Source organism: Melitaea cinxia, chromosome 11 (assembly GCF_905220565.1).
Source record: "Melitaea cinxia chromosome 11, ilMelCinx1.1, whole genome shotgun sequence".
Taxonomy (NCBI): domain Eukaryota; kingdom Metazoa; phylum Arthropoda; class Insecta; order Lepidoptera; family Nymphalidae; genus Melitaea; species Melitaea cinxia.
The window spans coordinates 16,728,204-16,741,158 of NC_059404.1; the positions used below are offsets into that span (position 1 = coordinate 16,728,204).

Below are 12,955 nucleotides of genomic sequence, written 5' to 3' on the forward strand. Positions count from 1 at the left end.
ATTTTTTTTTGTTTTTTTTTTTAATATTTTCTCTTAATCTAATTTTTTGCGTGTGTACCTATATAATGAAGACTTGTGAACGCAGAGGTTTCAGTTCATAGCACTAAATGTTGAGCTTTGTCAAGGTCTGGGCGTTTGTGTTTATATATTTATAATAATAAACAGAGATTATATATTTTTTTTTATGATCACGGCAATATTTATTATTTAACACGGGAGAAATGTCCGAAATGTATATGTAAAAAATGTACGTAATATTTAAAAACAAGGATATCATAATTTTTCTATGACCATCTAATGACGATCCTCACTCGTGGTGGAGGAAAGAACACAAAATAAATACTTAAAAATAATTTTTACAAGACTTTGTTTCTTTTTGGGTTTATTTACGCTTTTTACTTAAGTAATTAGAGCGGCAGTACACTGGAAACCCACTTGAATCATCACTCCAATTCTGTGGCCGTAAAATGAAGCCCTCCTATCAACCGTGAAGGTCGCAGGAAGCATAGATCTTAACACTTAGGTACAGACCTTTTTTTACCTTTTTTTGTATGAAGTTTTAATAATTCGAACAACTCGTATCAATTTTCACTTCGTCTATTCGTTTTTTTAACCGACTTCCAAAAAAGGAGGAGGTTCTAAATTGCACTGTATTTTTTTTTATGTATGTTACATCACAACTTTTGACCGCGTGGACCGATTTCGATTATTTTTTTTAATCGTAAGGTGGTGTGTGGCAATTGGTCCCATTTAAATTTATTTGAGATCTAACAACTACTTTTTGAGTTATATCTAATAATGCGTTTTTACTTGACGCTTTTTTCGTCTACGTTGTATTATATACCACATAACTTTCTACTGGATGTACCGATTTTGATAATTCTTTTTTTGTTGGAAAGGAGATATCCCAAATTTATTATGATCTGATGATGGGATTCCAGAGAAATCAAGGGAAACTCTTGAAAATCCGCAATAACTTTTTACTGGGTGTACCGATTTTGATAATTCTTTTTTTGTTGGAAAGTAGATGTCCCTAGTTTAGTACCGTGATAAGGAAACCAGGATCTGATGATGGGATCCCAGAGAAATCGAGGGAACTTCTTGAAAATCCGCAATAACTTTTTACTGGGTGTACCGATTTTAATAATTTTTAATTTAATCGAAAGCTGATGTTTGTCATGTGGTCACATATAAATTTTATTGAGATCTGATAACTACTTTTTGAGTAATCTTTGATAACGCGTAGTTACTTGACTATTTTTTCGTCGATCTACGTTGTATTACTCGTCAATGTAATTGAAGTCGGTTTTTTTTTCGTTTGCGAGCAAACACAAATATTATAAATACTTTTTCGTTTTTAACTTATAAGAAATTTTCATAGACAAACATATATACATGACATGTACTTAAAAAAAATATATAAATAGTTACATTTCCACAGATTCAGTATTGCTTAAAGAATACCCTCAAAAAAAAAAAAGAATAAAATATCTTCAGTTTAATACAGTTCAGCCTATCGCAGTCCACGGCACATTATAATGGACATAGGCCTCCTCAAGTATGCGACAGACATCTCCGGTTTTCGGCAACAGCGGCAGTCTCCACTGGCAACCTTACATAGATCATCCGTCCAGCTGCTATCGGTTTGCGACACAGGTGATCAGCCGGTGACTACCACTTCAACTTGCTATTTCTGTGGCCTATGTCGCTTACTTTCGTCCTTTCGCGGATCGTTTTATTGCTAAGCCTATCTTTGAGAGAGACCTCAAGCACAGCCCGTTCCATTGCACGTTGAGCGACATTAAATTTGTGGACTAATCCCCTCGTCAGTGTCTACGTCTCGTCATCGAATGTTAAAACAGGCTGAAAGAATTGATCGAAGACTTTTGTCCGTAAGCATTGCAGAATCTTTGAAGTGAAGACCCGATGAATGCCCAGACAGAGCATCAGAAATGCCCAGCCCAATCGAATCCTCCTATCGGCTTCGTTCTTGAGGTTATTTCGGTTTAACTCTAGGTATTGCCTGGGTGGGCATAATCCTGAACAACTTCGAGAACGGTACCATCGACAGATACCGGTGTTGGTATGATTTGGTAATAAAATATAATAAACGTATAAAATTAATTAAACTTGTTATTTTCAATTGTATTATATAACATAACTTGGCGTAATAATTACTTTCTTCGCTTTAAAAACATATTGGAACACTTACTTTCACGGCAATGTTGCAAAAACTTTCACTTCGTCGGCCTTGCGGACACTGAATGAACAGTGGTTCAAGGTCGCTCGTTCTATCTATAATTCTATTCTTATGTTTGAAATAGGAAATGTTGTTATGATTATTGAAAGAATTGTTGCAGATAGAAGTGACATAGGCTATATAACAGCGCACTACTAGTATTATTAATAAAATTCATAACTCTAATAACGTTTTTTGATAAGATATAATTATGTATTATATTATTTCTACTAATAAAATTAAGAGCCATTTCACAATTTTACGCTCTGCAAGTTTAGGTAAATTTGGTCGCATCGCGCGAGTCGTACGAGCCGCGCGATCTTTGTGCTAGTACGTATAGTGTGACAACCAAAAGACCATCGTGATCATTTTCTGATGTATAATAAAAATTATAACTATGGTATAAAATGTTTTTTACATAATTAATTTGTTAAAAATTTCAAGTATGTTATATAACAGTCAATAAATTTAAAATAAAATTAAAAAAATCAATTTTATGAAACAATTTTTTAAATTGATTTAGTTTTTTCAGTTTACGAATGAATCTAATATTTACGATATGAATAAAAAAGCATTTAATGACATCGACACCGACAAACATATTAATTAACAAATAACAAGACAAACAGATTGAAATGCCTATTTGTATTGATAGTGTGAGAAAAGAAAATTAAATTATACATTTGTTTACAGAAATTATCATTATATTATTTTACAGTCATTTTCGTAATATGTTTATTTTATTATGAAAGTATCAAATGCGTTTTATCCGCTATAACAACAGGCGCTTGGCGCGTGTGAGCGAAAGAGACGGCTGCGCAGAATTTGGCGTGGACCTTACCTCTAAGAGCGCTAGCGCTCGACTGATTTACCGGGCTTGATGCGTGGCAATATATACTATCTTTTTATTATTTAATATAAAATGTATTAAAAATAATTACATCTTTTAATTATTTTTTTTGTATTCCTTAATGATGTAAGTTTACTTTGATGAAGATAGTTCGTTAAAATTTCTTAGTTTTCTAAGAGAAATATCGCTTTTAAAATTGTACTTATTTGGAAAATATTCGTAACTTTAAATTTTTTTTATCGTTTAATAGAGATACAAATGGAATAAAAATCTATGATAGTGGACAACAAAATTATATTCCACATATTATGATATTTTTTTAAAATGGTTTCAACGTAGAGGTTATTGAAAAGTAGGACTTCAAAGTATACATTGCGACCGTTTACCCAGGGAGGAGGCTGATGAAAAGGTTAATAATTTTATACACATAATATAAATCAAAATTCTGATCTGACTATGGACTACAACAAAGGTTGCTCTATTATATTTCAAGAATATAAATTACATTATTGCATCCAACACTGAGATTAACGACGTCAAAATATTACAATTTCGCGGATTGTTACCGATTTTTGTGAAATGGCTCTTAAACTATGTCAGCAATTCGGCAGTATTCCATGTAGACATGCTTTTAACTATAATTATCTGTAAAAAATTAATTTTTTAAAAAAAAATTAATATTAAGACAGCTCATACAGTATTTTCAAAAGAGTAACTGCGGAGTATCTTGCCGAATCTTCTCTGCAGAATCTACATTCCGAATCGGTGGTAGCCTCACTTTTAAAAACAAATAATCACTTTAAAATTTTAATTTGTAAAATGACGATTCGAAGGTGCTTTTAAGGCCTAAAGTTGTTTGTGACTGTACATACAATATTGTTAAATGATCAAAGTTATCGTTTTTACAATCGATTTACTATTAAGGATATTATTCTTAATATAACAATTCGTTTAGAAAAAAAAAACTTCCTAAAAATTAAATTTAAGTTCCGTTACAAAAACTCAGACAGCAGAATTGCAAGGTGACGCCCCAAGACATCATACATCTAATTTTAATTTTATGTATTTTTATCTCACAAATATTTCAAGTTTACTAATTGCTTTACGAAATTGATTTGGCAAATTTTAAAATATCGATCAATATCATTTTAACCTTTAAAAAGTAATTTGTCAAATTCATATCAAAAACATATACACACATTTGTAATTAAATCGTATGTGCCAAGGACTAGTATTTTTAACCGACTTCCAAAAAGGAGGACGTTCTCAATTCGTATGTGTATTTTTATGTATTTTTATGTATGTTATCTCAGAACTTTCGATTGTCTATTAGTCACATTTTTTTTCGTCGATCTACGTTGTATTAAAGCATAACTTTACTATACAGCAAGCTTTCATTCACGCCGTTTCTGACCGTATTTTGAATGAACTGTTGCGTTTCTAAACAAACAAATCTATTGTTCATAAAATATATTTGATTTCTCTTTATTCAAATAACTTCGAAGTTAGCCTTTATAATTCGTATATAGATCTAATTTAAGATTGCAATTGTAAAGGGCATTCAATGTATATAATCACGATTTTAAATGTATTATACAGACAGACTAATACGGTGTTAGATATGAAATTGTTATATTTTACTCTAGTTAATTAAAATATTAATTCTCTAATAAAATGTGTATCTTTACATATTTTTACTTTATTGAATATTTTTGTAATTTGTAGTTAAAAATGAACCTTTTCTATTAGGGTTCCTCTTTCATTCATTCATCATCATTTTGATGTTAGTTTGATGCTTTGTACTAGAAATCGGTTTCTCGGTACGTGAAGTAGGAATAATTATCATCATATATCTTATGTTTATGTTAGCGTCTTGTTAATCTGATCGCTCCAAAACAGTAATTAAGTTAATTAAGATCTAACTTATACCATCGTACCACTTTTGTTTCGCTGTTTAAATTTTTAAAATGTAAATTCCGTTTTTATTCAAGTCAACTCTTCACACATCAACGCAGACTAAAGTTAATTTAAATCGCTTGTAGGATAAGCATGCATAATATAATATATAATGCATGATGTTTGACCATAGACATTGGCAATTCAGAGCCTGTAGATGTTATTCATTAAAAAAAAAAACGCTCTTTAGACTACTGTCTCCTAAATATTAGGTTTTGGACTTATAAAAATAAAGTAATACAGTAACACAATTTTTACTGAGGTAGTAGGAAATTTCAAAACACGGAGCAGCCCGACTGGGGAACTACCTCGACATTACTAAGGATCACAGCTAAATAATATTGCTTTCAAGCAGTGTTGTGTTTGTGTGTTGAGTAAAGTGACCAGAGCTCCTGGGGGGAATTGGAGGTAGGGTTGGCAACGCGCTTGCGATGCTTCTGGCGATCCAGACGTCTATAAGCTACGGTAATCGCTTACCATCAGGTGAGGCGTACTCTTATTTACGGACCTAGTTATATTTAAAAAAAAAAAAAAAACATTCAGACACGCTAAACAGTCAACGAGAAATAGTCAATAGATTTCAAAAATTGGTTCTCAAGATTAAAGGAAAATTTGTTACAAATTCCATTCGAAACAATGTTGTTATTTGTATGAAACAGGTAGTAAAAATAAGTTTATGAACTATAAAATTCTGACAGGTGACTACGGAACAGCCCGCTGTGCGTGGTGCACGCAATTATCGGTCTTTATTCCCTGTGATGTTAATTATAACATGATGTAAAAGTAACATGTACTTTTACAAGCCTTCTCACTTGAATATTGAACATAAAAATTAACTCCTAAAGTCGTAAAAGTTATTTATACAGACAATAATCTTTTAATTTATATTATTTGCGACCCGGAACCTTGCATGAAAAAGTTGCGTGTCTAGATCGTTTTTTTTTTAAATTGATTGACAGATAAATTATATTAAATTGTATGATAAAAACAGCAGTAAAGAATATAACCACCCCCTCTCTTCTCGTGGGTGTCGTAAGAGACGACTAAGGGATAACACAGTTCCGCTACCACCTTGGAACATTAAAAAGCCGACCGATGGCGGGATAACCATCCAACTACTGGCTTTGAAATATACCGGCCGAAGACGGGCAGCAGCGTCTTCGGTGCGACAAAGCCAGCCCTGCGGTTACAAACCCGCCTGCCCAGCGTGGTGACAATGAACAAAACACATGAGTTCACGTGAAGGCCTATGTCCAGCAGTGGACTGGGTTAGGCTGAAATGATGATGATGAATGATGTATGATAAAAAACGTTATATCTTCTTTGTTATATAATTCGTAACTTAAATTATTTATTAGAAATGATATTTTGACGATTACGGTTTAATTATATATATATTGGTTTATGTTTGAATTAAAATTCACACCCTCTTGATTATTGGTATTGAACGGCAATAGATTGAATTGTTCTGGAATCGATTATTGTCATTTCGCTAACAATTTGTTGCATGTATGCTAACACACTATTTGAAACAGAAAAGTGTCCATAATGATAATGAGATGAGCTGAATTTCTTTGTTGAGGCGATAAATAATTTTAGCGATGTTCCCATATTTTAACATTATAGCGATGTCATGTAAATTGATTATGAAAAGTTGTGGTACATGAAATAAAAAAAAAAAAAAAAAAAAAAAAAAAATATATATATATATATATATATATATATATATATATATATATATATATATATATATATATATATATATATATTATAAAATCTTAGATATAAATCATTAGTGAATCATTGGAAGACGAACGAAGTAGTGTAACTCTGGTCACACGTTTGTCATGTTTGTCACAATGTTTGTCATTCTTTATTATTCTTTCATCATTACAGCCTATACAGTCCACTGCTGGACATAGGCCTCCACAAGTTTACGCCAAAAATAACGTGAACTCATGTGTTTTGCCCATAGTCACCACGCTGGGCAGGCGGGTTGGTGACCGCAGGGCTAGCTTTGTCGCACCGAAGACGCTGCTGCCCGTCTTCGGCCTGTGTATTTCAAAGCCAGCAGTCGGATGGTTATCCCGCCATCGGTCGGCTTTTTAAGTTCCAAGGTGGTAGCCGAACCGTATTATCCCTCAGTCGCCTCTTACGACACCCACGGGAAGAGAGGGGGTGGCCATATTCTTTAGTACCGTAGCCACACAGTACAGTACAGTACAGTAGTTATTATTCTTTATTACACTTAAAAAAAACATAATCACAAATCATTTTTAAAAGGGATGTTGGCAAGGGCGAACTTACTTCTAAAAGAGATCTCTACCAGTCTACCCATGGTGGTGAGAAATGACGTTACGGCGAACTCCTTTTTTTTTGTTTGCGGTTGAGATGGTCTTACAACACTTTATTTATTTGAAGAAATTTTTATTATAAGTTTTATTTGTGATGTACAAACGATATTGCGTTAAAATCGCATTATTCGCGATAAAATAGCAAATAAAACAGTCTGGCAAACTTTCACTCATTATCGCTTTCTACATATTAACTTCTAATGATTATGTTTTAATGTTAGCATAATTTGTATGTAATTGCAAAGCATTGTTATAACAACAATTGTTATTGTTCTAACAACTAATAAAGATTTCAATCGGAACAGTCATAATTTTCATTGCAAATTGATTTGAACGATAACTACTATATATTATGTCTTTATTTATAAACAGGGTTGTCAACATGTTTTAAAAACAATGCGATTTTTATTTTTGAGTTTTATTTTATGTCACTAGGTCGGCAAACAACCGGCTCACCTGGTGGTAAGCGATTACCGTAGCTTATAGACACCTGCAACACCAGCAGCATCTCAAGCGCGTTGCCGATCCAATCCCCAATCCCCCCAGGAGTTCTAGTTACCTTACTCACCAACAGGAACACAATACTGCTTGAAAACAGTATTATTTTGCTGTAATCTTCTGTAAGGTCGAGGTACTACCCCAGTCGGGCTGCTCCGTATTTTTCGCAGGAAGTTCCTGCTGTGCCCTACCTCAGTTAAGGTGAATGCCATGACGATTGATTATTTAAGCCAGGTTTAATCGTACCCGTTTATTTTTATAGACTTTTTAAAATTTTATTGTGACAGGATCATGATACCACTGTGACATAATAGAACTAGTACGACTATTGTATCTCTTTTCTCTCTCTCTCGCTTTCTCCTTTAAATATACCTATTCCTTTTAGTCTTTTGCGTTAAGGTTGCTGCACTTAATCTATATATTAATACGGAAAGCAAAAACTTTGTACCCTTTTTACGAAATTTGCGCGGACGGAGGAGTATGAAATTTCACACTCTTATAGTTTATATAGAGAAGGAGTGCAGAATGCTAATATATATATTTTTAAATTATGCATAAAAATACAATAAAATATGAATAAAAAAACATTACACACACTACCATGTATTTGACACACACACGCATATATAAGTACTCTTTTATTCATTGTTAAAGTCTGTGTTCAAATTGAGAATAGATTAATAGATTAATATTGTTTGTCATGAGTCATGACTGAATGTCAAACAAAACCATAATCAATTCATTTATATATATTATGGTCGAATTTCGACTACTAGGCGATGACTAGTTGGATTTATTTCTTCTATAAAGAGCAAATAGGCCTTTGCAGTGACGCTTAAAGAATCCTTTAAAAAAATTCAGTTAGTTTCAATTAAATTAAAAATACTTACATGAACACCATAGGAGTAGCTGTAACGCGGGTAGGGATCGAACTGATCTTGTGCTTGTCTTAGATCTGGGTCGGTCACTCCCAAATTGATCAGACTACCCTTAATCGGCTGTCCTCTTTGATATCCGATTACGTCATGTCCTTTTAAGTACAGTAATTTCTTCGGTGGTATATTATTATTTACGTTCAGTTGAACTCCTAGCGGATCCGTATATTTATAATTTGTGACTGGATCGATGTATACCCCCTGATTGGGATAGTTAAACTGATTTAGAGGCATTTGTTGCGTGACAGGTTCTGTATATCCTGTGTATTCTTCAACTGTTTTAGGGAGTTGTCTGATTAGATTACCATATTCGTTTGGATTGTATCCCTGTGCTACAGCTATAGCCTTTTCTCTCTCGTGTTCTGGTAATTTAGTGTCGGGGTCATCGAGATAGCTGACTAGTGCTTCTTCAATCGTCTCGTATGTACGGTACGCGTATTCTGGACCTTTGGCTCCTGGTCCGGTGTCATCGTACTTGTTTTCAATCGCGAATTTTATTTGTGATCGAGACGCCGCCGATTTCTGGTACGGCTGTCTCAATTGTATTGAACTAGCGCTTGCGATTAGAGATGTTGTCAGTACCTGGAAAAGATAATTTTGTTTGTTAATATTTGGAGTTAGGAATCGATGGATATTAATAAGTTATAATAAAACTAGCGACCCGCTCCGGCTTCGCACGGGTATAAAATATAATTATAGCCTATGTCATTCACTGAAAAAATGATTAAAATCGATGCAGTAGTTTTGATTTATTCATTACTGCCCGTGGCCCGCACGCGTTAACTTAGAGTAAAAGCCGGCCGGAACCGCCGCAAACGCTACGTACCGCGATTTTTAAATCTGTAATATCTTCGAAAATATTCATTTAAATCATATGCTGTAAAGGGCCATATAGATCTATATTAAATAAAAAATACATTTAAGGTATTTAATTGGATAAGGATTAATGCTGTATTGGTTAAAATCGCTTCGAAAATTAGCCATTATTTGTCGTAAAAAGTAAATGACAAAAAAATGTTATTGTGGGATATCCATAAGAGATAGGTATATACCATCGCGGAGTTTTCTGTAGACCTTTTCAATGTGTACAATACTTAGTACATTATTTTGATAAATCTCGTAGGGTTCAGCCTGCGTTTGCAATTTAAGCGAAAAAAATTTTTTTATTTACGACATAACATTAGAAAACTCAAAAATAACAGTATTTCTCCACTATTTAATGGATGTTATTATACATATAAACATTCCTCTTGAATCAATCTATCTATTAAAAAGAACTGCATCAAAATCTGTTGCGTAGTTTTAAAGATTTAAGCGTACATACATGTGCAGGGACAGAGAAAGCGACTTTGTTTTATACTATGTAGTGATAATAACAGTTTAAAAGTTGTGTATTACGATTGCAAAAAATAATAACTTTCTTCACTTTTGTATATGGACTGCTTTGAAGGGATCAAGTACTACAAGCACCTACAGATTTACTAACACTTATTAAGAAAATTTGCCCTATGTCTCTACTAGTATAAAATCAGATCATCACCAATTTTCTGTAGGAACAACCTGATTGCTCCTACAGAAAATTGGTGATACACAAGCTTGACAGGTAGCCTAAATATTAAGCTTAATTACGTTAAATGTGTATATATTTTTAAGACACTTTATAAGGTTCAATTTATATTCTAATCACGGAAATACAGTACTGGCAGTACAATGAATAGATTTTTTTTATTGAAGTGAAATAAAGTTTTACGTAAGTGTTCGGGAAAGGCTGTTAGTATTTTAATAGGTTTATTTATATGTTTTTGACGCTTTGGCTTCACTCATAATGTTAAAGGTGTTTTTGTGTCCCTTTTTACTTTTGTTTTGATGTCGTAAGACGTAAGAAGGTTATGCATATTAGCCTTAATATTGTAGATAAAAATGTGATATACCGAACTGTATTTTGTATTGTATGTTTATTTTATAGCCAATTGGGTATTGAGTTTTAATTCTAACATAAAATGAACTTAGGAGAATGAAATATGCTTCTATTTTGCAAAAATAATTTATTTATTTATTTATTTATTTATTGTTTGCCTGCTATTTATTGTTTGCTTGCAAATGGAAAAAAAACGACTTATCTTTACATTGACAAGTAAAACAACGAAGGTACAGAAAAAATGATTGATTGAATTAGAATCGGCAAGTATACCTAAAAAAGTCCTCATCATTAGCATCAGTTTTCGAGAAAGGAATAATGAAAATCGGTGAATCCAGTAAAAAGTTATTATACAACAAAAATTATAGTTTGTTAAAATTCGTAAGTAGTTCATAGAATTCGACCCAATAACTGACGACACGTCAAATAATTACCGATTGCGTGGTTTTAGTTCACGTATCATGTAGAACAGGTTTTATATTGGTAGGAATCTTCGCTTACTCAATGTTTTGGTAGAGAATTGATAATTTAACACACTTCATTCATGATTGATCCCTTTAAATTACTTTGCTGACCTAGCGAATTTTGTCTAAATATTTTTGAAGTTATAGCTTCTTTTGGCTCACCGCACACACATTTTTTCGTAGGTAGTAAGGCTAATCCGTCACGCTCTGAGGTGAAATGCTCGATTGGGTGAATTCGGGACCGCCGAGTGTACGAACGAGAAAGATACAGTCAGCTGTTCGCTGTTGTGTCGCTGTGTTTATTATATTCGCAATGACATTTCTACTATGCGGTTTTAAGCACATACTTTATTTTCTTATTAATATATCGATTTTCTTTATATATATTAAACGATTTCCAAAAAAAGAGGAGGTTCTCAATTCAATTGTATTTTTTTTACGAGTATGTATTTAGATAAAGAATAAAGCGGCATAGAGGTGTACTTTAAAATAATATATGTAAACACATATAATTATATGTATGTAATGTATTTTTTTTACGAGTATGTATTTAGATAAAGAATAAAGCGGCATAGAGGTGTACTTTAAAATAATATATGTAAACACATATAATTATTTTAAAGTACACCTCTATGCCGCTTTATTCTTATTCATGTCCTTTTTCTAAAGGTTGTCTGGAAGAGATCGCTCTTTAGCGATAAGACCGCCTTTTGTACATTTCTTTTTTTGTTATTATTATTATTATTATTTCTCGCTTGTTTCTTTTTCTTTTATGTTATTTGTATTGTTTTTGGTTGTACAATAAAGTATATTTGTATTGTATTGTATTGTATTTTAATTGAGACCTTTTGACTGAGTGCATACTTATCGACATTACATAACAATGTTATGCTACTTATTTACGAATAATCGAGTATATTATGTAAACGATTCCGGATCGTCAAGTAAATGATGTGACGTCGAAACTTTCCATTTTATATGTAAATCGATTAATAATTAAACCTTTACTTTATTTAATAAGCAGGAGATATATCGCACCCTTAATAAAACAAAGATGTAACTCAAAAATCGCAATTTGTGGGAATTGGCGTTTGAAGTTTAGCACTTTTTCCGCATTGTGTTTGATTAAAAATTACCAATTATTTGTAATGCTTTTAATGACTTTTATTATTGATATCAGTAGTTTAAAGTACAGAGATTAATAGAATAATAGAAAAACAACTGTGTTAAAATCTATAATAGCTGTAAAATGGAGATGAAAAAAAAGTTCTGACTTAAATCTCTTTATGCCAAAAATTACTTAATATTTTAGGTAGTATTTCAAAAAAAATCTCTTTAGTATTAAAACATAACAAAAAGTTTTAAAAATAAATCACAATGTTTCGTTTTATGATTATTTAATTGTAATTATGATGTTGTATGTACTAATGCATCATTTTTTTATAAAACGAAAACTGAAATTTATCACCTTTTTTTTAAATTAAACAAATTTTTATTAATCATCCGATATTTATATATCTCTTTATGGCTACAAATATTGTTTTTTAAACAAAACAAAAACTATACACTATTATAAGAATTAGGTACAATTAGTCTCTAGTACTGTGTGGCTACGGGTACTGTGTGGCTACGGTACCAAAGAATATAGCCACCCCCTCTCTTCCCGTGGGTGTCGTAAGAGGCGACTAAGGGATAACACAGTTCCACTACCACCTTGGAACTTAAAAAGCCGACCGGTGGC

At 32.4% G+C, this 12,955-nt stretch overlaps 1 protein-coding gene across 1 annotated transcript in view; it reads right to left on the bottom strand.

The window, feature by feature from the left end:
- The window catches only part of LOC123657658, a 53,129-nt gene that overhangs the window by 10,505 nt on the left and 29,669 nt on the right, over positions 1 to 12,955 (bottom strand). The window contains exon 2 of the mRNA XM_045593178.1: positions 8,788 to 9,414. Coding sequence (XP_045449134.1) covers positions 8,788 to 9,414 — 627 coding nt within the window. The remainder of the gene's footprint in view (positions 1 to 8,787; positions 9,415 to 12,955) is intronic.